The sequence below is a fragment of the Triturus cristatus genome, chromosome 6 (assembly GCF_964204655.1).
Source record: "Triturus cristatus chromosome 6, aTriCri1.1, whole genome shotgun sequence".
Lineage (NCBI taxonomy): Eukaryota > Metazoa > Chordata > Amphibia > Caudata > Salamandridae > Triturus > Triturus cristatus.
This window is the reverse complement of record NC_140589.1, coordinates 990,860,831-990,885,776: the sequence shown is the minus strand read 5'-3', so window position 1 is coordinate 990,885,776 and position 24,946 is coordinate 990,860,831. Positions and strand designations below refer to the sequence as shown.

At 47.0% G+C, this 24,946-nt stretch overlaps 1 protein-coding gene across 1 annotated transcript in view; it reads right to left on the bottom strand.

Annotated features, from left to right (window-relative positions):
• The window catches only part of SLC24A3 (solute carrier family 24 member 3), a 1,192,172-nt gene extending 1,182,185 nt beyond the window's left edge, over positions 1 to 9,987 (bottom strand). The window contains exon 1 of the mRNA XM_085611775.1: positions 9,282 to 9,987. Coding sequence (XP_085467901.1) covers positions 9,282 to 9,504 — 223 coding nt within the window. The 5' untranslated portion in view covers positions 9,505 to 9,987. The remainder of the gene's footprint in view (positions 1 to 9,281) is intronic.
• Between the last annotated feature and the right edge of the window lie 14,959 nt (positions 9,988 to 24,946).

Here is a 24,946-nt window from a genome sequence, read left to right as displayed (position 1 = left end):
TTGTGGGTGTAACTGGCACAGACATGGGTAGAGCAAAATCTACATAATATGACCCCTAATCTGTGAAGCTGTCCATCTCACACACACATATATTCACTGAACGGAATAGACAGAGATGGGAAACACCATGCATGCTAGAATGTAGGCTGCGCTCTCTCCGGCCCATCCAATTGACCTTCCTCTTTCCCTCATCCCCCCTCTCTTCTCTCCTTAAAACAGAGTTGTCAAATGGCACCAAGTTTTGCCTCCAAAAGAGAGGGCTTGCTCCATATAACCCTTGAAATCTGTGGCTGAGCTAGCAGTAAGTTGTAAACTCTCCCAACCCCCACTCTTCACTGATCTATGTGAGAAGATACCATCTCCTTGTGGACACCGCGTTTCCATTCCTAAGCTTTCTTTTAACAAACAGTTGTAATCTGGCACTGTCATCCATTGGCGTGAGGCAAAATGTGTTAGAATCAGGATTAGAAATAAGGCGGAGCTAGTCATATGAAGCCATCAGGTAAACACAAGAGACATTCTTGAAAATGTAGCTTAAATTGCAAGTATATGAACAGGCTGGGATAAGCATCTCAGCATATCCATTCACTGACATGATGTATTTTCTTTGACTTTCTATTACTTTACCAAAGATTTCCATCAGCAGAGCATGATAGAAACTTTGATAACCTCTTGTTCATCTTGCAGGGAACATAGGACTGTCCCTAGCTAACTCAATCCCTCTGGTGAAGATCCAGGAGTTGAAAGCCTACTTGGACAGCACAGAAGGAGAATACAAAAACAGAACGGTTGAATAATTGAGCCAATAAATGAGATGGTCTCTCCATGATCAACATGGAGGTGGTGCGGCAGAGCATGGATCGGTCTGATTTGTGGGAGCATAATTGAGCCTTTCCTCACAGCAAGCAACTGGGCAATCCCTTTGGGACCAAACAGCAGGACAACCCCCCTTCAGCTGATACTGTGCAGAGAGGCAACGATACAAAAGAATCAAAGCCTTCAGTGTACGGGGCCTGCTGGCATTCTAGCCAAAGATCCAGGCACATCAAGGAGAAACAAATATAAAAGATCAAGAAAGATGAGTAAGCTATTGAGAGATGGGTATCCAATCCCCTGAACATCTGTATTGACAAAGAGCATCCTCTGCCAGGCTGACAATTATTTGCACACTGGATGCAGCACTAAAATAGCCACCTTAACACTCTTGAATAATACGCCCACTATTTAGGATGAGGGGAATTCTTGTCTCCTCCTATTACTTGATTTCTCAGCAGCCTTCAACACTGCCGGCCATGAAAGACTAATCCAGAACAACGCAACATGGACCTCTGCGGACAAGTCTTAAACCAATTGTCCTAAGCGAATTGTCCTTTCTTCTCACCAATTGCCAACAGTTCATAAATATAGTAAAGCACATCTCTGGAAGTGCTGTTAAGTTGTGTGTCCTTCTTCGAGGCTTATTTTAGCACCCATATTGTTCAACTTATACCATGGGAAACTTGGTTCATTGTTTTTGGGTGTGGGAACCAAACGGATGCATCTATTTTTGCCTAAAAACATCGTCTGTCTAACAATATTGTCACCCTTGGCAACATCCAAATGGGGATGTCTAACATTTGCCTTACAACCAACCCCCTGAAAATGGAGTTCCTCCTCATCACTTCTAAAAAGAAGACACAGTAGACCCATTGCCTCAAAAATAACTTAAAGAAGGAATCCATTGCAAAGGAGCTGCCATTCTTGATTCAGCGGAAACGGGCTTTACAGACAAACCGAAAATTACAACAGGTGTTCAAAATAATGCAACCTGTATTCCCCAAGAAGGCTGTAAGGAGGCTACCCGGCAAGATTTCTCCAAAGCGGGCAGTCGCATGCTGTTGCATGACGCCAGAAAGCTGCTGCTCGATTTGAAAATCTACTCGAGCTGCTGCAAAATCAACTCTAGATGATACGTGCACTGGCACGCCATATTGTGCCACTCGTGCTGATTTTTCAGAGCGAAACGAGCTCCCGGCACTAAATCACAGTGCAAGAAGCGCGACATGCCTATTTCTGCAAGTTTGTGGAATTCCGCTAAATTTCGTAGAGTTTTTTTGTAACTCCTTTGAATTCAGCCAAGTGAAGCCAGCCCTAGAAAATTAAAAGCTAACATTTTCACCATTTTGTAAAATACGTATAGGTACTTTGGACAAAGCCTATCACACCTTTTTCTAACCATTATATTGTATTGCTGCTTCTAGTTTATTTAATTACTTTATACTCATGTTTCTTACAAAGTGCTTAATACCCCCAGAGTGCAGGAGTGTGATATGAAACTGTAAATAGTTAATAAAGACAAAAATAAGTACAGAAATCAATGACAGCTGAGGGAAGCTAGAATACTGTCAATTAAATTGTTGTACACTTCTTTTCTGTTGGTGTCTTTGGAGTTCGACATATTTTTAACTACTGACATATATTTGATTATTGTCATTTATTTGGAAAGATTTTACTTGAAACACTCTATATTTACAAACTTGGGATCGCCTGGTTTGATGCTAGTTTCAACTTAAGTTTGGCCTGAGGCTGCAGTATGCAGCCTGGGTTGAAGCTGAAACTTCTCCTGCAATAAAGCACTCATTCAGAGTTTTAAGTCGGATGGAAAAGGAGGGTACTACAATAAAGCTGTGGCCTAAAAGGCAGACCTAAGAAATCTCTACCAGAGATGTGGCCTGGATAACTAAGGGTGTGGCTTAATACATGTGAGTTAGAAGCCTGTGGTTGCCAAATTGATAAATCAAGTCTCTTCGGGCACAGAAAAAGTACCGAAATCAGTGGGCATCAGGCTATTTACCAGTTTTTTTAGCACCATCGCCCAGCCTTTAAGTAATAAAACACTAGACTGCATGAATTTGAAAGTATGAAGTAAGAGGGGCCTTGACTGCTTGCCATCACTACCCCTGCGAGATTCAAGGGCACAAAGGGAATAACTTGATTATTCAATTGGAATTATAAATGTCCTCCGTCCCCGGGTCGCCAATGGTATATGACAGTATCTACTGTGTTGTTTCGTCTCTGACTCACAGAGGAACTTCCAGTGATGTTTCATTGTAGCTCCAGAATGTGACAGACACGCAGGGACAATTTCTTCAGCTGGCGAGGACAGAAATAGAAGGTTCCATGGGGCCCTGGTTCATTAGACCGTGGCAGGCCCACATACAACACTGACTCCAATTCCATTTGTGGTAGCTGGGGGCTCTGAGAATACACACTGGCCTTTGCAAGGTACAACTGTACGCATCTCATACAGGGAATGGGTGTGTCCTTTCGGTTGGAAGAAAGAGACCAACGTGCTCACCTCACTTGTTAAGCAACATTTTCCTGCCTGACACACTGTGTTATCCTTGCCAAGTGGAGAACTCCCATAAGCATCCACCTTCTTTTCGCCAATTACCTTCTCTAAATGTTTTCGGTGCTGAGAACCAGCTAATCCCTACTCTTGGGGTCACCCAAAAATGTGACAGCGGCCTGCTGTCAGTTTCAGTACATGTTGGATTAATTGGCCTCGTTGTGTTTGACGTGAGGGTACGACTTCATGAACACCTTTATTTCACATGCATTTTCCTACCAGTGTATTGTATGGGAATGTATGCAGCTTTTCCATACCCCTCACAAAGCCAAAAGCGCTTTAATGTAAGTACCGGTATGAGGCCAAGCTATATAAATTGTTGTGCGCTCTCAAAGTGCTACTTAGGTTTGTCGTAAAAGCATGTTAACAAATGTTCATTTAATTAACCTTGGGCGATAAAAAAAATGAATTACATTATTTACGTCAGCCGCCTGACAGCGCCAGCTGCAGTGCCAGTTCATTCAAATACACAGAAACGCATGAAAGCAATGGAAACGTTTATGTATTTCTCAGCATTCGTTAGCTTGTCCCGGCAAGGTGTTCGCTGCCACAAAGCACCGCCCCCAAACCCTTCTGTCTGGTTGACCTTGAAACAAGCCCTTCAGATGGAAACATTGTCGCGCACACAGCTTTCGCTCCCTGTCTGGGGAGAGCTATTTGTTTCTATTTTCGCTCCTTTTCGCTTTTTCCGGTGCTTCGGCTAACCACTGTAATATTAGGCCTGCAACTCCCAGTAAGCGAAAAGATGTGAAAACCCAGGAATGGGTGGGGGCACCTTGCATAACATGAGATCACTAGGTAGACGGAAGTTGCCATTTTATCAAATCATGAAATGAGGTTATTGGTTAGTGCCTAGAAGCGTCCTCATGCTTAGAAGGACCGTAGTTTGTGATGGGCCATCATCCGAGAAACAGTTCCTTGGTCTCGCTTTCTCTAGCTCACTCCCACCTGTTTTCTCTTTCTCTCTCTCTCACTCTCCACTCCATCCCCCTCTAGGGCTATCTCAACAGATCAATTTCCCTCTACCACTTGATCTGTTTTTTCTCTGCCTTTTTCTCTTTCTATCTATAGTTGCCTGTGTCGCGCTCTCTCTCTTCTCTCACTCTCTCTCTTGTCTGTCTCACCTCTCTGTGCCTCGTTCTTCTCCCTCCCTTAGCTTCTCTTTCTCTCTATACCTCTCTTTTTCTGTCCTGTGTCTCCTCCATTATCTCTCTCGCTTTTACACTCTCTTTCTTTCTCTCTTGCTCTCTTCCTCGCTCTACTCTCAGTGTGGCTGTCTCTCTCGATCTCTGTTTCTCGATCTTAGTCCTTCCCTTGTCGCTATGTGTCTTTCTCTCTACTCTCACTCTCTCCCTATTTTCATGCCCCTGTCATCCTTTCTCTCTGTCTCTAATTTTCTTTTGTGTTCTCTTCCTCCCTCTCTTCCTCTTTATCACTCCCTCTCTTTCTCTGCCTGGTTCTCTCTATATAGTTATCTTCCCCACTCTTTCTCTCTTGTTTTACACTATTTCTCTTGGCTTCAAATCGTTTGGAACTATGTTCAATTTGCTATCTTTCACTGTTCTTGCTCTGGACAGTTATACAGAATATATGCCGGTTATTATGCCGTAACTTCCATGATTCCTTTACGCTAATAGGCAGTTTCCATACTAGGAGTATACAGATAACTCGCTCCTTTAAAGGACGCAGGAGATTGGGCTTTGTTCATTCCTTCAAAGTTGTTTCTTTGGGACACTGGATACCTTACACGATTGGGTGATAGAATTTTTTGAATCCATTCAATAGGGAGGCTTAATCTTGCCTCTGAAGCCTTGATTTATGCAAAAAGACTCTTAAAAATCATGCACTAGCTGGTTACTATTTGAGCCCTGACGAAGTTCCCACTGGCTAAAAGCGGAACGAAACGCGTTGGCTGTGCGCCAGTTTTTAAATAATGGAATAAAAGAAATACTTTTTGGAACAGATTTCTACTCACATCCTTGACTTCACAATGAGTGCACCTTCCATTTATTTTGAAAATTTCGGTTAATAGTGGCATCTTTGGACGGCGGGTGCTGGAAGCGTTTGCACCAACCTTTATCTTCAAAGTATACATGGACTGAATGTGCTTGACCTTGGTCTGCCGTTTGTTCTTTTTTTGCTAGAATATATGCGCGTGCATGATATAATTTTAGACGTGTGTTTAAAAAAGCCCCAAAGTACTTCTCTTTTCGAACCCGACCCTCTGTTTTTTAATTCGGACACTCTCAAGTTCGTAGCTGAGCATAGAGGTTTTTTGGTTTGAGTTGCGCTCTATTCACGCACTTTGCACGTTCATAGTCTACAACCGTGTCAAGCTATGGACTGCACCCAGGGCTTTAAGTGGTCCGGGTCTTGCCGGAGATCGGCACTGGCAGTTCCATAAAGCAGGTGCCCAGACGAGACCCTATCGGGCTCTCTTTTTTTTCTCTCGGAGTGGAAAAAAAATCTTACATCTGCAGCAGGAACACCCTTTTGACTGCTTTTGAGGTAACTTCAAGGAGACTTGCTATAGTTATTTCACAGTTTCATAATTTCAGAACTGAAGCATTTTCAATATTCATTACAGCCAAGCCATAGTTGTTGCTGATTTATCTTACACAAACAACAACCATTGGCAAAGCAAATAGACCTGGCTTGTTGCAGGTGTAATGTTACTTTTTGCATCAGTATTATGTATCTGAACACAATAACAGAAGCATCAAAATACTAGTTGAGCTACCATGCTAAGCACAGACTTTTAGCTAGCGTATATTTAAGCCACACCCCTAATTGCATTGACCACGCCCCTTTGAGAGACCCCCTAGTTTTTCCATTCCACTTAAAGGCCTGACTGTACCATCTCATGCACCGCCCACGCGGAAACGATAATCAGGTAGGAAATCCGCTCTGCGTGATGTGTTTAACCCCTTCGCTGCGACAGGAATTCCGCCGCGGCGCTGGGGGGGTTTGGGGGCAGGTGCGGTGGCGCTGTGCTCGTGACGAAACCACTCCGTCACGAGCCACGGTTGAGCTGTGCTCATGACGGAGTGGTTCCGTCACGTCTCCGCCCACTGCGCTAATCGCCCGCACAGGCGGGGAATTAGCGCCACGTGGACGGAGCGGCTGCCAACGGCCACAGCATGACGGAACCACTCCGTCATGAGCACAGCGCAACCGTGGCTCATGACGGAGTGGTTCCGTCATGAGCGGGGAAGGGGTTCATGCAGGCCCGTAACACTGGCCCCTATAGTCTGTGAGGTGCAGGGGGCCACAGACCGTTCAGGCGTTACAAACCATCAGACGGCCCCGAGCAATCCAAGGCTAATGGATTTCAACAATATCTGTGTGCTATGAGAGGCTCAGCACACTTTTTTAGGGGGGCGTCATTTTGTGTTACCCCAATGCATCTACATAGTACACATGCTCGTGCGAAATACTCGGTAGAGCTCACAACCACGTGACAGGACAGCATCTATGTCATCTCCGGCTCTCAGCTGGGCAGCCGTGGGACAGAAACACGCTGCAGGGCAGGATCGCGTCACATCGGCACAATGTGTGCGCAGCGTGTGGAAATTCACACAGCCCTTCGCTCCGGCGTGAAGGCTGGAATGCACTGACTTTGCACTTGTGATTGCCTGAATGGCTGACAGACAGCATCGGGGAGCACGCACCGCCCCACTGGGTCTCTGGACGTGGTTTTAAAACAGCCTAGCCTTAAAGGTTTGCTTGGATATTCATACAGAGATGGGGGGCCACATATCCAAAGACGTGTGTGCACGCCTAGATACACACATGCGTTAACCTTGACGAGCACACAAAGACAGGCATCGCCAGCAGGAGAAAGATACACAAGCACAGTTACAGAGAAACACCCCCACCCCCATTAAACACAAGTACACACCGATGCACAGAAACGCTCTTACGAGCAAGCACACCGAGATGTACGCTGGCAAACCCACAGACACGCCCGTTTTTAAAATGCGCCAGCTTGACACAAGACACACTGCACAGTCCGGGTGTCAGTGACAAACTCTGAAGTGATTCGAAGGCGAAAGACGGCACACGGCCTCACTGCAAGGGGTTATAGCCAGTGGCGTTGCAATGGCTCATTTGGGCCCTAACGCAAGCAAGGAAATTCCCTTACCTCTTCCCTGGCTCTGTTGTAAAAACAAAAAGCAACTATTAACTATGCTGTTTGGGGCCCCTCGAGCCCATAGGCCCCGGTGCCACTGAACCTGCTGCATTACTCCTACCATGGTTGCCGTCCACGCCGGATGTCTTCGTAGATGGCACCGAAGTAACCTACTTCACTCACAGGGGCAGCTGTACCCAAATGTACCGCGAGCGGGTTTCTAGGAAAACGAAACTATGCCCGCTAGACTGAAAGTATGAAGAATGTGCTCCCAGGGCTACCAGGAGGCACTATCTTGGGTAGCCCGTTCCCAGTGGGTTAATCCCTTTCTACTACACGCTGCAGCGGATGTCCCCACCGTACACGTATGTTTTACTCGGCTTCGTGTTCCTCGACAGCGAAGGCCTGTCACTGTGTGTGGAAAAGTTGCCTCGTCATGTTTGTGCGAACGAGCATCGCTGAGTTCCGCCGCTGGCATGTTTACTGTTACCTTCTCTTTTTCGCAGCGCCGTGAACTGGGTTCTGTCCCTGTGAGGAGACATATCTGCGCCCCCACGCACCGCAACCCTCTCTTGAGGTCCGCAGAGGCGTTGGAGCTGGGACATTCGCACCAACATCTAATAGCTTTATTCGACGATGCGTTTTAAAGTCCAGGCTAACGGACTGGAATCAAAATGTAGCCCTGGCAAAAATGTTCCTTGCAACCCATTACTGGCGAAAATCGCGAATAGAATAGGCCATGACATTGGGGGCATGGTTAGTTCATAACAGCGTATTCTGATTTGAAAGCAGCCCCCTCGCCCGCAGCCATCCAGTGAGTGGCAACATGGGCAGCCCAGCCCTATAAACTCTACATGGGACGGAAGGGGCAGGCCACAAGGGGCCACTGGCAGTGCACCGACTCCGAGGTGAACACCCCCCCCCCACACCCACCCCGAGACTCTCTTGTTATACAGTTTTCCCCGCGCATCCTATGGCGGAGATGTCCCTTCCTAATATAGAACACGCGGATTGCCATAACATGTTTATTGTGCCCCAGGAGGCCGCACTTCGAGGAATCGGTTGTGCTTTCCACTCCTACCTCTGCATCAGGTCGTGAACACCCCCTCTCCTCCAACCCGAGCCTATGCACTCTGGGGCACACCGCCAGTGGCGTAACGTTACGAGTTGCCCCCTCCACCCCCCCCCCCCCCCCCCCAGAAATAATGGTAGGTGATGAGCCAGGGAGTGGGGGGCTCCGTGTACTTTGCAGGGGGGGGGGGCAAGTTTCGTTACGCCACTGCACACCGCTGCTGTAAGCTCACAAGTTTCCCCAAAAGTCTCTCCAGCCAAAACTTGAGCAGTGTAACCCAGCGTAAATATGGTGAATGTATTTCCAAGAAAAAGAGCGAGTTGTTCGGGTAGGAGGTCACGTGACATGAGGAAACAACTCGAGGACCTCTGCTGACAGGTCTGCTCCCAGCATGCCGCCACCTCTAGGGAGCTCTGAAACTGGTGTAAGCAAAACTAACTTTACGAGAGGCTAATTTACACCAGCATAATGTCCTCATCACCTCAGACGCGGTCTGCTGGGGGGACCCAGACATTGTGAAATACCAACAGTGGCACGTTGGGATAGAGGAATAGTGGTGAGTGGCGTGTGTGTGTGTGGGGGGGGGGGTAGTGAAGAGTCGATGTAGGAGAGTGGTGCAATGTGAGGTCTTGCAGGGCCAGCATGGACACCTCCTGCAGGCACCCACCGGATCCCAGAGCCAAACTCACCAGTTTCCCCTGCCCAATGGGAGACTGAGGATGCGAGCAGCAGGAGGCTTCCCATCAGGCAGATCTGTCCCAGCAGAACCTCTTTCCTTTTCCGGCGACACTTGGTCCTTTCGTGCTTCATCAGCACCAGCATCCCCGCGCGGGCACAGGACGGCCGCCCGCGCTCTCCGCCCTGGCCCGCAGGCGGCGTGCTCCCCTGTTCCAGTACCGCGCAGTGATCCATGGTCGGCGAGCGGACTCCGGGCGCTGCTGCAGGAGACCGCGGGAACCGAAAGGAGCCCCCCTCGGATTCAGCAAGGCGAGCGGCTGAAGAGTGCACAGGGTCACAGCCTCGCCGGCGAGCCTGCCTCGCGCCTTCCCCAACTCCCTCTTCCAGCCCGTGCAGCCGAGGTCCCTAATTCGTGTAGGCTGCGGCCGGGCAGATCAGAGCGCAGAGGTCACGGTTCTTCCGGCGGAGAGCGGCAGCGGCGTGTGCCATGGATGGACTCCTGGAGACTGGCAGCCGCAGCCCTCGGACGCTCTGTGGTGCTCGTGGCCGCTGGTCCTGTAGCAGAGACCGAGCACGGGATTAATCCACAGTGCAGCTGTCTGATCAAAGAGCCTCGGAGAGGGAAACACGGAGAGAGAGAGAGAGCGCGAGTGAGAAAGAGGAGGCGGAGGGAGAGAGGGGGAGGGATGCACACTGCACGCGGAGGAGAGACCAAACAGAGAGACAGAGGCAGGTTACAGTCCAGCCCAAACTTTCCGATCACTAACGCATCTCCTCGAAGTCCACAGCAGGCCTCCCCATTGGACATATCCAAGCATGCCCTTCTTCCTGCAGTGCTGCTGAGACAACAGTATTTCATTGAAAGAAAGCACGTAATGTTCTATATTCCGACTGATACAGTTGCTATTGCGCAAGCAGTCTGAAACATGTTTTCTAAGCTGTAATACGTTTCTTCAATTTATCTTTCGTAAAGCGCCTGATCCCGGTAAATCGAAGCACTTTAATATCACATTTCACATTTTCACTCCCTCTGTTGCCTTCTCACAGGGGACTTGCCCCCGAAATAGCCTTTTTTGTTACACAATCTTCCAGAGGCGCAACTAGAGCCAAATTTCGGGGGGGGGGGGGGACTGAGCAAAAATTTCGGCGGGGGGCTGAACTTTCAGCAATAGGCAGAGTGGAGCTGCAGGGGCTCTTGGAAGGGGTGAAACAACAGCAAGGCCTCATTAACATGCAAATGGTCTTTTAAAGACCTGTGAAGTGCTCGGGTGCGGCTCCTTTTTTTGCCCGGGAAGGTGTCTCATCCCGGGCTGCCACACACGAGGGGGGGGGGGGGGGGGGGGTGGGGGTGTGGTCTGAAGCCCTGTGAGTCCAATGGGTGTTGCGCGCCTGCAATCTTCAGAGAAGTACCGGCCCTATTCACAAAGCTGCACGCGGGATTCACATTACTGTTAGGAACCTGAGTTGTTGTAGCACGAGGGTACATATTAGTGCTTAATTTGTGTCGGTGCTTTCCGGAGCCTAGCACCGGCACATACTTATCAGGGCCGGGTCTACACGCATCTGCTGCACGTCACTTATTGCATTGATGATATTGCTTTATTTACCGGACTCTGTGCAGAGTGTTGTTCTCGTCTCCCCAGGTGAAGAGTGTTGCGGCTGTGAGACTGAGTGTAAAATTGAAATAAATACTCTTGATAGTTGCACTTAATTAATTTAAGTGTTTATTTGAAGTGGTTCAGCATGGAGGAAAACAGCCCACAACCGGTCATTCAACAGCTCTCGAAGCAACTGCCTGAATGAACAGTTACAGGCAGTCGCAACGAGAACCATAGAATGAACGGGACATATTAAACATATACAGAGCGTGGGGAATACGCTCGAGAAACCTAGGTATCAGCACATTAATAGCAAGTCGCTCTTAAAGGGAAAGAGCGACTTGTTACCTCAACACTGAGCCAAGAGGAGATTCTAACGATATGGTGATGGAGGAAGTGTTGCCGGTAGGCGGGACACTGGGCTGGGTTTTGGTTCTGCGGGGGGTAGGGGCTGTGCGGCAGCAGGCAGCATGCGCAGATTTTTTTCATATTAGCACGCCCCCACGGGCCGCACCACGAGTCATCGCTCAAGTCAGCCTGACGATGGTAAACAATTGAGAGCAGGCAGCAGCCGCACCACCACCAGGCCTAATCAGTTAATAAAGGGAGTGCAGTGTCCCGGCCCACCACGAGTAACGGTAAGGAAGTACTACTAAGTAGCAGTTTTCATGCCATTGTCAATATTCCATGCCCATTGCCAAACCAACTTTGGGGAGCGTGGTGGCGTGACGGTCACTGTGGTTGTAGCTCCAGCGGCGGCTCCACGAGACTCAATGCTGTTGATGCACTGCCTGGCCTAGTAGCCGCATCCGGCCGCACACGTATCACGATAGGGCCCGCCCAGCCTCCGCACTTGAAGTATCCTCCCCTGCTCAAAGAGGCTAAATCCGTGAAGGCTGCCAAACAACGGGTTCGTGACACATTGTATATCTTTGTTGCCTTTAAATTTCAATGTATTCTGGCAGCCAGGATATCAATCCAACCAAAGATATTACTGGATTGTCCTTTAAGTAACGGCTTTTGAGTTAAGAAAGCTGGTGGGCGGAAAAGGGGGAAATGCCTTTAATCCTTTCAACCCCTCTATATCAGTGCTAAATTTGAGCCTAAATTGGGCGGCCGTGAGGTGGGGATACAAGCGGACTCAATACGGGGGGGGGGGGTTTGCTTTCCCAAACCACTTGTGAGACGGGACGCCATGTTTTCGAAAATTTGATACGGATTCAGGTGAGGCTGTATACTCAATGCGGTAAACTAGATTGAATTGAAAAGTGTGGTTGTGTATGTGGCAATTATTAGCTTTTAGCGGAATGATTAATATGAGTTAAATTGTTTTATAACAAAAGATTTGTGTCGGCGCATATGGGGCATTTTCTTGTGTTCCGATTATTTGCAGTTTGATGGTTTAAGGCTCACAATCTTGAATGTATCTGGTGGAGTGACGATGTATTGGGGCATGCGTTGTCCACGTTTGGTTCATTATGAAGTAAATAAGCCTAGTTGCTTTATAGTCGAACAAGCAGGACAGGTACACATGGTTGTGGCTATAAAAAGGTAGCCTGATTTTATTGTATAATGCACCAATTAAAAAAAAACAAATCCTTAGTGTGGCATAATTTAGCATAGTGCTTACACATTCCCCTACTTTGTATGAAAAGACATCCGTTCCGGGACGGTGAATTCCAACAGTTGGAATGCTAAATTTGAGCCGGTCGTAGGCAAGGGGAGTTGAAGTGATTTGCCCATAATCACAGAATGTTGAGCCGAAGCAGAGATTCAAACCTGATTCCCGAGCTCCGCCCATTATGCCACTTCCTCTCCCCACTTTCATGGTTAGTAGTTGGTTCGGTTTTAGGCCGCGCTACCAGGAGGAATGGGCTGATGCAAGCTGCCTCCTGACGAGAGCCCCGGCACTTATTTTTTTACAAATTAACCGCTACAAGGCAACTTTAAATTGCTCAACCCACACGGAACCCAAGAGTGAGTAGAAAAAACTGGGCGTCCACAGCAAAGGGCATGGGAGACGAAAAGCAAACTGTACATTCTCCTAAGCAGTTGTGAGTGAGAGCCCTGATATTATTAAAGAGAAGGAAAATGAATATTGTGCAGTCTCTTCTCTTGCTGTTTATTAACATAGCACTTAAAGATAACTACATAACCCACAATTCTGTTCACCAGACAAGAAGTAAAAGCATAAAAGAAATAATGTATACACGGTAGTAGTGGTAGATTATTCATACTTCTTGAAATACACAATGTAAAAGTGGGTACTGTTAGGAAATCTTTTTATAGGTTTTGGTGCTCACGTGTTTGACAACATCCTACTATTAAAGGTGTTAGTTACAGTCATGGGCCAGAGGACCACGACTGTTTATAAGACTACACTTCCTGTCAACCCAAGCACTCCGGCTGTATCGCAACAATTTAAGAGTTATTGTATAAACATAATTTATTCAACACATCAGGTGAAACGATGTACGTCTGTACAATTAACTTCTTGACAAGTGCTTAATTCAGAAAAAAACAGCTGACACGTGTTTCTTCACCAACGTGACTTTTTCAAGGCTTGCCAGGTATAGGGTGCTCTTCATATAGTCAAGACCTGTTTCTGACGGATTGGTGACAGTATCCTATGTAAACACAGTAATTTGTAGTGCTCATCAGCCTAGTCAACAGAACAACAATTAAACGGTACGATTTCTTATCATATGTAGCCAAAATCACATGAGAATTCTATTCCAAAAAACTGCGGTAATCCGTTACCACTAGAAATTATCTCCGGTCCAAAGCCTCTACTGTGGTAACGTAGACAGCTTTCCCATGTAAAGTGATCAGAGGACAGAGTCCATAGTAAGCTCCAGTCTCCGTGTTCTGTCGCGGAGTTCTCGAGAGTTTTTTCATCCACCTTGTTTGGAACAAAAGTGGGTACGCTTTCACATGACCCGTAGCCCACTGGACCAAGAGAGAAATGTGGGAATGAAAACCTACTGATGAAAGAAACCAAAGTTGCAAATAAATAAGTGAAAGCGTACCGTCAGAAACAGGTCTTGACTATTTGCAGAGTACACTATACCTGGAAATCCTTGAAAAAGTCAAGTTGGTGATGAAACACGTGTCCACTGCTTTTTTTCTGAAGCAAGCACTTGTTAAGAAATGGATTGTACATACAAACATCGTTTTACCTGATGTGTTGAATAAATTATGTGTATGCTATAATTTTCTCTGTATTTGAACTCTTAAATTGTTACGATACAGCTGGAGTGCTTGGGTTGACAGGAACTGTAATCACATAAATGAAATACACAACACACTATAAATATTTCTATCCCAAGAGTATCTTCCTCTTTTCTTTCCGCCCTCCGATAGGTTGTCTCACAGTCCATGAGTGAATCTAAAAAATAAAAATAGCAATAAAAATCTTAACAGCAGCCACATTAGTTCCTCTTGTGTCTTTCCTCCAAGTGGATTTCCATCTTTCTTCCCTTGGCTCAGGCAAGTCCTCCCTGAAGAAATTTCCTTTCTTCAGTTAGTTTTCTGTTTGGATGTGCATTGCGCTACGAACAACAGAAATACTAATTTATTACAAGACGGGAGGCTCATATTATTCGGTCGTCAAAGTATTTTAATCACTTTCTCAGAAGCATATTCAATTGTTTTTCAACAAATGTTCTAAATGTTGACACCCTAGATCAATCTTCCACCTTGAGGGTTGTCCTCCAGTTTAGCCCAAATCTAAAAGGCCTTAGATGCTGTAGGTCATCTATCAGAGTGTGCTCCAAAAGGACAGGTATCTACTCCTGCAATCTACTCCTGCAATGGCCATCACCCCCTTAACTCATCTACTCAAAGTAGTTGAAGATACTGAAGTGAATGACTTCCGTAAGGCTCTCAGCAATTGCATGACAGGGATCCTTAATGACTTGGTTACCGCTATATTATTTGGAACATAGCACAACACACAGTGTAGGGGGCACAGAAAAAGCAGTACATTCCACCACAGTTGAAGCATTGTTGGTACACCTTGTGGTTTCAAATTGAGCACACCCAGGAGAAAAGTGCATTGCAGAAATATTCAATGCCCTGGCACCTGAGACTCTTTTAACGAAACCGAACCCAGCAACATTACCAAATTGACTGATAACAATTTTAAAGATAAACTTTATTTGTCTTCCCATATCTGAACAATTGCAGAACCAGATTCATGTCCTACATAGTGGAATATCTAGGTTTTGGATGGACCATGAACCAAACGCCTCTTTCATCATCCTGCACACCAAAGGATGCCTCCGTACTGGTTTCCCATCAACTTTCTCATGGCCAGCAGAATTGTCTGATTATCACCCATTCGCTGTTCTGTAAGATTTATTTGATGATGAAAAAAAGTTAAGCACCTCTATTCCACTTACTAAGATGGGATTCAGACCCTGTTCCAGACATCAGCCGTTCATACCTCCCATGGTGATTTATGGCATTTGACCATTACCCTAGCGCAAGGTGCGTGGACATACCCAGAAACGAAGTGGCGCTATGCCACCAAAGTTATCTTGCCCTGATCCAGTTTATAGATCAAGCCATACTGGCTCCTCAACAACTGGGGACACATTGGGAGTTGAATCAGATAGTCCATGGACAGTTCAAGCAAGATCGAATACCACGGCTGACTCATTCATAACAGGGTCACCACTATTACCAATGCCCTTTGCCTGTGAATTTGGGCCAAATACCTGGAGATCATAGCAAACTGAAGAAATACATAATTATTCCCTCCAGACCAATCTTGGAGGAAAGCATCTGTCCCCAGTGCCTCCAGATCTGGGGCCAGATGTACGACCGTGGAAATAGCACCTCGCAAATTGCAAGTTTTTTGCGACTCCGCTATTTCCAAATGTACAACAGTGTTGTTCACACTGTTAGCGATTCCCAATGGGGCCGCTAATTGAGAGGCTTGTGAATATTAATGAGCCTCTAGCAATTTGTGACCCCATTGGGAATGGCAGGCCCTCCCAGGTAGGGTGGCCTGCTGGGCTCAGCAGACCACCATGTCTGGGACTGCTTTTAAATAAAGCAGTTTTTTTGAAATGCAGCCCATTTTCCTTAAAGGAAAACAGGATGCATTAAAAAAACAAGCATTTGCAATGCAATCGGTCTCGCCTTTGGGACCTCATATGTATTAAGCTATGCAGCACATTAGCCTGGGTGCTGAAACATCTACTGTTCTTTAACATGGGGGGAAAGTAATCACCAAACTGTGTGAAAAGCCAGGTATGGGAACACATGGAGAATTATTGCCTTTCAGTGGGAAATGGTATGGTCCAAGGCTCTGTTTTTAATATAAAAGCCGGGCCTACGGTGGTCATATCACTGAAAATACAAGATTTGAAAAATATATTATTGTCTACGGGTGCTCGTGGAAGACAATTTCTATGGACTGGAATCTTGAGAATGCTAAAGTGATTCTGGTATTTTACTAAACTCTGCTGGTCGTTTTCTATCAAGGAAGTTAAATAGAGACAGTTGCTAGAAAAATTAAAAAAAGAAAGTCCCTCAGCATAAAGCAATTCTGGTATTTTACTGACCTCTGCTGGTTGTGTTCTATAAAGACAGTTAAATAGAGGCAGTTGAACACAAAAAAGTCCCTAACCAGAAGCAGAGAAGTCCTAGGGCTGATCTCCAGAGCCCACAAAGTACATACACATATAAGTATATACTAAAGCAGAGGCGCAAATAGAGGTAAATTTCGGGGGGGGGGGGCTAAGAAAAAATTTGGGGGGGGGCTGAACCTTTAAGCAATAGGCAGAGTGGAGCTGATTGGGGGGGGCTGAATCTTTAAGCAATAGGCAGAGTGGAGCTGCAGGGGCTCTTAGAAGGGGTGAAACAACAGCAAGGCCTCATTAACATGCAAATGGTCTTTTAAAGACCTGTGAAGTGCTCGGGTGCAGCTGTGTGTGTGCCCGGGAAGCGGTCTCATCCAGGGCTGCCACACACGACGAGGGGGGGCTGAAGCCCTTTGAGTCCAATGGGTGTTGCGTGCCTGTACTAAAGTATATACTAATAAAGTATATATACTAAAGTATATACAAGAGGTCTCGAATGCTCGACCTAAAAAAATGAAACGTTTTTGTTTCATATTTTAAGGGCACGAAGTGGTCCCTGGGACCATTGTCTGCCCTTAAAAAATACTTTCCCCTACATTTGCAAAGGAGAAGGAGTCCCCTGGGGACCCCTTCCCTATTGCGAGTGCATTACCACCCTCTTGAAGAGGGTGGTAATTTGCGAATGTTTTGCGACCACAATTGCGGTCACAAAACATTTGTACATGAGGTTGCGCTCGCTATTAGGAAGGGAACGCCCCTTCCTAATAACCCAAAATTGCGAGTCGCAAATAAATTTTGACTCGCTATTTTGGAATGGTACATACCCATATAGGGTTTTGAATGCACAAACGGGTTCGCAAACCAGTTTGCGCATGCAAAAACCGCCGTATATCTGGCCCCTGGTCTCCAACTCAAAAACCTTCCTAACTGAGTCATTAGACTAGTCATTTTCTTGACATTTAATGATTTGGGCACAGATTTGCTAAAAGAATGGGAAACGTTATTGCACAATTCCTTACACAGTATGATGTCAATCTTAATCAGACAGGCCAAACGTAGAAGGGAGCATCACTCTAAATAATGGATGTCCAAGAACGGGAAATAAAAAAACCTCAATCTATCTGAAGCGAAGAGAAAATTTACGAGAGAAACATGTCCTAACCAATTGATGAATACAGGCCCCAGCTTGGCCCGCAAAGCACAAGGGTTCGCTCTCCTGTAACGGAATCTATAAGGAAGTTGGCACGGAAACTGCAAAGTACAAAGACAACGTTTATTAACCCTTAAGGGTGGTCCTACAATCCACACAACACTCTTCAGTATTGTAAGGAGTAGCACAAAGAACTTGCGTACACAGTCCCCTTTTATACACAACAGAGGGGCTCATAAGTGGGTGGATACAACATGAGGCCGAAGAACATTACCATTTATGGTCATTCTCGATACTGAATCAATACATGGGCGGAGCTAACACACTCTTTGAGCCCGCGAAAACACATGGTCAAGCAAAGCTAATTATAACAGATGTGGTCAAGTCTGGGCATGCGCCAGATGGACAAGAGAGCTATTTATAAACTGTTACTAGGCAGATTACAGGAGCAACTAACACAGAGGTCGGACTCTCCTCGTGGTGAACACGTGGCAGCATGTCAATACAAAATGGAGTCCAAACTTCGGTCAACATAACGGAGAAAACATGATCTAAAGGGAAAGCATTAATGTTTTCAGTAAATGCTTAATCACATTCTGCCTTAATTTACAACAGACGACCCTTTCAGCATTTACTGAAGACATCCGGTTTCCAAGAATAATCATCATATATGTCAATTATCATCATCCCCTTAACCTCTTTAGCTAGACCCTTCTGGCGAGCAACATTGGCAATAGCTTTCTTATCTGGAATGCAGAATGAAATGCATACGGAACAGCACAATGGTCCACATTGAATACACATACAGAAAAGGAACAGAACTGCTATAATAATGCAGAGACCAGTTAAGACCTTCCATCCCCAGGCAGTAACCAACGCCCAAAACCATCCAGAAAAGGACCAAGTGCCGTTTTCTGTGTGGATTTCAGCTGCTATTTTATGCAGCTTGTTAATGGCGTTATAAACGGATGGCGTATGATCAGGGATGAACACACAGCAGCTACTTCCAATAATTTTACAGGCTCCACCTCGATCAGCTAGCATTACATCCAATACCATACGATTCTGTAATGCAACAATCCTAGTTATTTGTAACTCTTCCGTAAGATTCCCAAGAGCAGCAGCAGTTTGATTGGTCACAGCTTCTACCACTCTTGTTAATCTTCGGATCTTCCTACTATTCAAAGCGGCTCCAACAAAGAAAAACAGTCCTAAGTTAAAATCAATATACTGTTGCAAGCTGGTATCGGTTTGATCCACATCATCAATTGATAGAGTACGTTTATATCTATTTACAGTCACATTATTCAACAGTTTCAAATCCTTATGATATGACGCAGGTGCTAAGAATACAGGAGGTAATAGGAATGATACATAGCATACCCCAGACCACCCAGCCGGCAAACGGTAATAACCTTTATTTCCACATACAAAATAGGTATTATGGGACGCTAGGAAGGTACTGTTGTTCAACCCGTCAATGTTCAATACGGTTATGCAATCACTGACACCAACAGGGATAAAACCCACACTCTGGACACACAGGTCCGCTCGGGCTTGGGCCACTTGGATCACAAATTTGTCCTTCCCCCCAGTGTCTCTGGTGTTCGTGAAGATATAGGGAATGGATTCATTGTCTGGTCGGTACTCTTTCCATTCCCAAATTGTCCCATTCGCTTGTGGATATCCATTTTTGTCCTGATGACATTCTTTATTGAGTCTGAAAAGCAATCGTCCCACTGTCGGTTTCCGAGTGGCAAAAAGCAAAGTGTACCATGCTCTACAAGAGCCATTATGAGAGAAAGGAAGTGGTATGAATGGCGTACCTCCTTTCTTCTGATGGGCTGGCATCATCCCACATATCCAACAGTTCGTAGCGTTCGTAGCAACGTGGGTGTGATGCAGCATCTGAATGAAAGTGTTATTCAAATAGGATTGTCGATGCTTCAACTCTTGATATGGCAGTGTATAAAAGTAGTGCTCCGCAGGCACTGGAGTCGTCAACACAAGTGTCTTTCGAGCAGGAGTTGCCTCCTCCACAAACCATGTGGTTATACCAACGATAGCTACTGTTAGCATGAACCCCAACGCACAAAGGATTTTCTTCTTCTCCATGTCAAAAGAAACAATACCCTGATATCTTCCTGAAACTAGAAAGTCTGTCAGAACTCTTCCCCTTGGGCAGCGGTTGATTTCTTCACCAGCGGGCCAAGACGGGTGTCGCTACACTAATGCAGGGCTGATCCCCCCCCCTTGCCTCATCGGCTCTCCGTTTCACTAACCCAAGGGCCGTTCTGACAGTATGTCCCGGTACTGGAAACCTCACTTCCTTGGTCGCAGATGATATCGCCTTCCTCCAGAAGTCGCGTGGTCCGGAAAGAGCTCCTCAGTGTCGTTTGGCTCCGCAGCACGGCCTGTCTCTGCTGCTAGGATTTCTCGTTGATCGGTCAGCACGGCAGACTCCACCAATCCGGGCGGTACCTTTCGACAGTGTAAGGAATGGATCCAATTCTTCCTGTTCGAGACTCGCACTGCCGTCCTCGTTGCAAGGAGGACTTGCTCAGGTCCGACCCATCTCGGCTCCAAACTGTTCGTTCTGTCGAAGACCTTCACCATGACATGATCCCCAGGCCGGAGACCATGTCCTTCGCCGGTAGACCGATCAGGGAGCGCCTCTCGGACCTGTTGATGAATAGAAACCAAGTTATCCGTTAACTGTGCCAGATAATCGCTCATCATTACACAAGGTACATCATACACAGCCTTAGGCCTTGGTGGACCCCAAATGTTCATTGGGCGTCCGAATACTATTTCGTATGGCGTAAGGCCGGTTCGAGAATGTGGCACTGACCTAATTGACAATAACGCCAGCGGCAGGGCGTCTGGCCAAGTCAAAGACGTTGAAGCTTGGATTTTGGCCATCTTAAGCTTCAGTGTACCATTATACTTCTCGACTAGTCCTGCAGACTGGGGGTGGAATACGGCGTGGAACTTCTGGGTGATGCCTAGGCCCTTCAAGACATATTTTATAACATCCGCTACAAAGTGAGGGCCATTATCACTCCACAGAAGTCTACAGACGCCGTATCGAGGGAAAAACTCTTTTAGCAGTAGCTTCGCCGTGGTCATTGCAGTATTGTCTTTCGTAGGGTACGCCTCAACCCATTTACTGAAGGCGCAGACCACTACTAGAACATACTTCAAATTGTTACAGCGCTCAAGCTGGATGTAGTCCATCTGCAGAACCTCAAAGGGTGCAGTGGGCGTCGCAAATCCTCCTGCTGGAGTTCGAGTGCCTTTCCCTGGGTTATACTTCAGGCAGATCATACAGGTCTGCACCACCCTCTTTGCTGTGCTAGCAATCTCTGGATGCTCCCAGACTTGGGTAAGCAATTTCACAATTGCGGAAGCTCCAACATGTGCTAGCCCATGTGCCATCTGAACCATAGGTTGTACAAAAGCCGTGGGTAACTTCCATCTATCCATCTGTTTATTTCTCCAACAACCCTCATCATCCAACTCTCCCTCGCTAGCCCATTTCTCCCGCTCTTTATCAGAAGCGGTCCTTTGCATTTCTCGCACTTCCTCCTTCGCATCACGCCATCTTTCCACCTGTGACTTTACTACATACATGGCAGTAGCGCCGGGCTGCATCGCGGTCTCCCGTGCTACCCGGTCTGCTAACGCATTCCCTTCTCCAACTTTATCAACTACTTTCCTATGGGCACTACACTTAACAATGGCAATTTTCTTCGGGTATGTCAATGCAGTTAAAAGATTATGAACTAACTCTCCATGCATTATCTGTACTCCATGTGACGTTAAAAACCCTCTCTCCTTCCAGAGTAGGCCGAAGTCATGCGCTACTCCGAAGGCATAGCGGCTATCTGTATAAACATTCACACATAATCCTGTACTGAGCTCACATGCTCGTGTTAATGCTATCAGTTCCGCTGCTTGAGCTGATTTCTGTGGTATGCGTGCTGTCTCCACTATCGTGTGTAATGTGGTAATTGCATACGCTGCTGAAGTCGTACCATCTGGTAGCTTCAGGCATGATCCGTCTACCCACAATTCTCCATCTACATCTGAAAAGGGCGTATCCTGGAGATCAATACGACCCTTTGTTTGTTCCTCAGTCACAAGAATACAATCATGCGCTTTCTGCGCCTCAGGCTGGGTCTCGGGGTATGGCAACAATGTGGCCGGGTTTAATGTCACGCACCTTTTCAACGTAATATGAGGAGCCAAAAGCGTCAGCTCATATCCCGTTAAACGGGCACTGGTCAAATGCTGCGTCTTTGTTTGATTAAGCAGGGCATCCACAGCATGGGGAACTAACACCAACAATTTATGGGACAACACAATTCCTTCACTTTGGCGTATTGACACAGCTGTCGCCGCAACCGAGCGAAAACACCCTGGTAATGCTCGGGCGACAGGATCAAGCACAGCCGAAAAGTATGCACAAGGGCGCTGCTTGTCGCCGTGCATCTGTACTAAGACTGACAATGCACATCCATCTTTCTCATGCACATACAACGAAAAGGGTTTTGTATAATCAGGGGTCCCTAACACTGGTGCTGAACAAAGGGCCTGTCGCAGTTGCTGAAAAGCAGCATCACACTCATCTGACCAAGGGATTGGGATAGGCGTGTCTTTTGTCAAAAGAGCTAGTAATGGCTTAGCTATGTGTGAAAACCCCAATATCCACTGTCTACAAAAAGAAACAAGGCCCAAAAATGCACGCACATCCTTCTGCGTGGATGGTCTCGGTGTGTCCAAAATTACTTGGATACGATCTGGCGTGAGTGCACGCCCCTCCTTAGACAAAAGGTGGCCCAAATAAGTCACCTTTGGTCTACAGAATTGCAATTTCTTCCTAGAGACCTTGTGATTGTGGGATGCTAAAAAGGAAAGTAAGGCTAGCGTGCTTTTCTCGCACAACTCCAGGGTGTCAGCCGCCAACAGGATGTCATCGACATATTGAATGAGGGCGACCCCCTCGAGTAAGGCAAAGGAGTCCAACTGTCGTTTCAAAGCCTGACTATAAATACTAGGGCTTTCTGTATAGCCTTGGGGAATTCTACAAAAACGATAAGATCTATTGTTTAATGTGAACCCAAAAAGAAATCGGCTATCAGGGTGAATGGGAATAGAAAAGAAGGCATTTTTCAAATCAATCACTGAGAACATGGTTGCCGTAGGCGGGACCAAGGTAAGCAACGTCGTGATATCGGAAACCACCGGGTACTGAGGTATCACGATCTTATTAACCTCCCTCAAATCACTAATGAACCGATAGACCTTTGCATCCGTGTCCTTCTTCAGAATAGGGAGAATCGGACTGTTACAGATATTATAGGGAACTTCTTCCACTACTCCTACTGCGATCAAGTCTTGCACAATCTGTATGAGAGCTTCCTCGCCCTCCTGGGAAATACGATACTGCGGGAGGCGTGGTAGCACCGCCCCCTCCTGGACACTAATGTGGACCGGAGGAATCACCATTTGTCCCACATCTGTGTCCGAAGTCGCCCATAAAGCTCGGGGGAGGGTAGCCAACAATGCATCCTCTGATATCGTACACATGCGCCCAGACCTGGGATAGTTGTCATTTAAGATCACCCTCACACCCTCAGGGGAGCAGCGGATTGTAGCCCTAAAGTACTTTAACATATCAAGGCCCATAATGTTATCCGGTGTATACGGAGCAAGCAGAAACGGACAGGGCGCAGAAAAACAATCAACTTTAAATGCAAGGGGCTGTGAAAGAGGGCTTCGGGAAAGTGTACCGTCAAACCCTACCGATGTAACTATTGAGCCGGATGGGGGAGCCCCCGGAACCAAGTACCTAGACAATGCACTACGAGTCGCTCCTGTATCTACTAGGAACTGATCAGTAGAACCTAAAACCTCAGCCGATACATAAGGACCCGTCTGATCGACCGGCACCTCAACTGATTCGGACCCCCATCCAACGCATTCCTATGCATGCTGAGAATCATGATATCCCGATTGATCGATGTCCGATACATGATACTGGTGCTGGCGATCAAAAACATTTGAGCCATCTCGGTGCCGCCCGGCAGTATCGAAACGGACATTATCGTTAGAATTCCCTCTAAAGTTCGAGAAGCCCCCTCTACCTCCCGGGCCACCCGGAGTGTGCCCCTGACGCGAAGCACGCAACGCTGGGCAATCCCTGGCCCAATGGCCCAACTGCTTGCAGTACGCACACTGGTTCCTATTCAAATCAGATCGGCCCGAAGGGGGACCATAAGATCCTCCCCTCCCTCTATTATTACCCCGTCGGGGCGGGCCATATACTTGTGCTAACATCACCTTGGTTTTGAGATCTTTCGATTTCTTCTCCTCCTGGCCCTTCGCCTCGTGCTCCTGACGCTCATAATACTGAGCGATAGTCAGAAGGGCCGTCGGCGTCGCGGAGGACCAGGAACTCTCGCTCGCTTTTAACCGGGCCGCAACTGCCGGTAGCAGATTAGCCACATATTTGTCCGCGAAAAGGTGGCGGCCCGTGTCGTCAGTAAGCGACTGGCCACTAAAATCATGAAACGTCTCCTCAAAGCGCGTAAAGAAGTCCGCAACTGACTCGTCAACTTTCTGTTTACATGCAGCTAACATATTCCAGTCAATCTTTTTAGGGGGGATAATCGTCTTCAACTTAGTCACAATAGCAGCGGGGAGATCTAAAATATTCTGGGGTGGTTTCTGTGCAGGCTTCCGTTCCCTATCCTCATCCTCAAGGTCAGACCACCGGGCCTTAAAGGCAACCGCATCATCTACCTTTCGGACAGAGCGCCACGTATCCGGCGGTAGGATAAGGCCAAAGAACAGGTCTATATCCGCTAAAGTCATAATGCAAGAATTCAAGGCCCCCTCGACTTCTTCATAGAAGGCCGCTGGATTCTTGCGGGGGTCAGGCAACGCATTCTTTAGTGCCATAACATCGGCCCTATGCCATGGAGTGTAAACCCAATTATATACAAAATATCCCCTTGCATCGGCGGAGTTAATATCCGAGCTAGTCCCTGCTCCCTTAGGAGGAACATACAAAGGCGCCGCCTCTCGCATTGGTTTAGCATGCACTATGTCATCCTTATCTGACTGGGAGGCGGATGGGTGGCCCCCTGCTGCAGACGAATCCGACTGCTTCTCCTCCTCCGTTTGTGGACGTGCTTTCTCTCTAAGGGCCAGCACCTCGTCCCGCAAAGCGAACAGCCGCCGAGCCGCCTCAGGAGCCTTAGGGGGAGAAAAAACACCATTACGTAATGCTCCGGCATCCGAAGACACTTCGTCAGGCTCAAGGACACTAG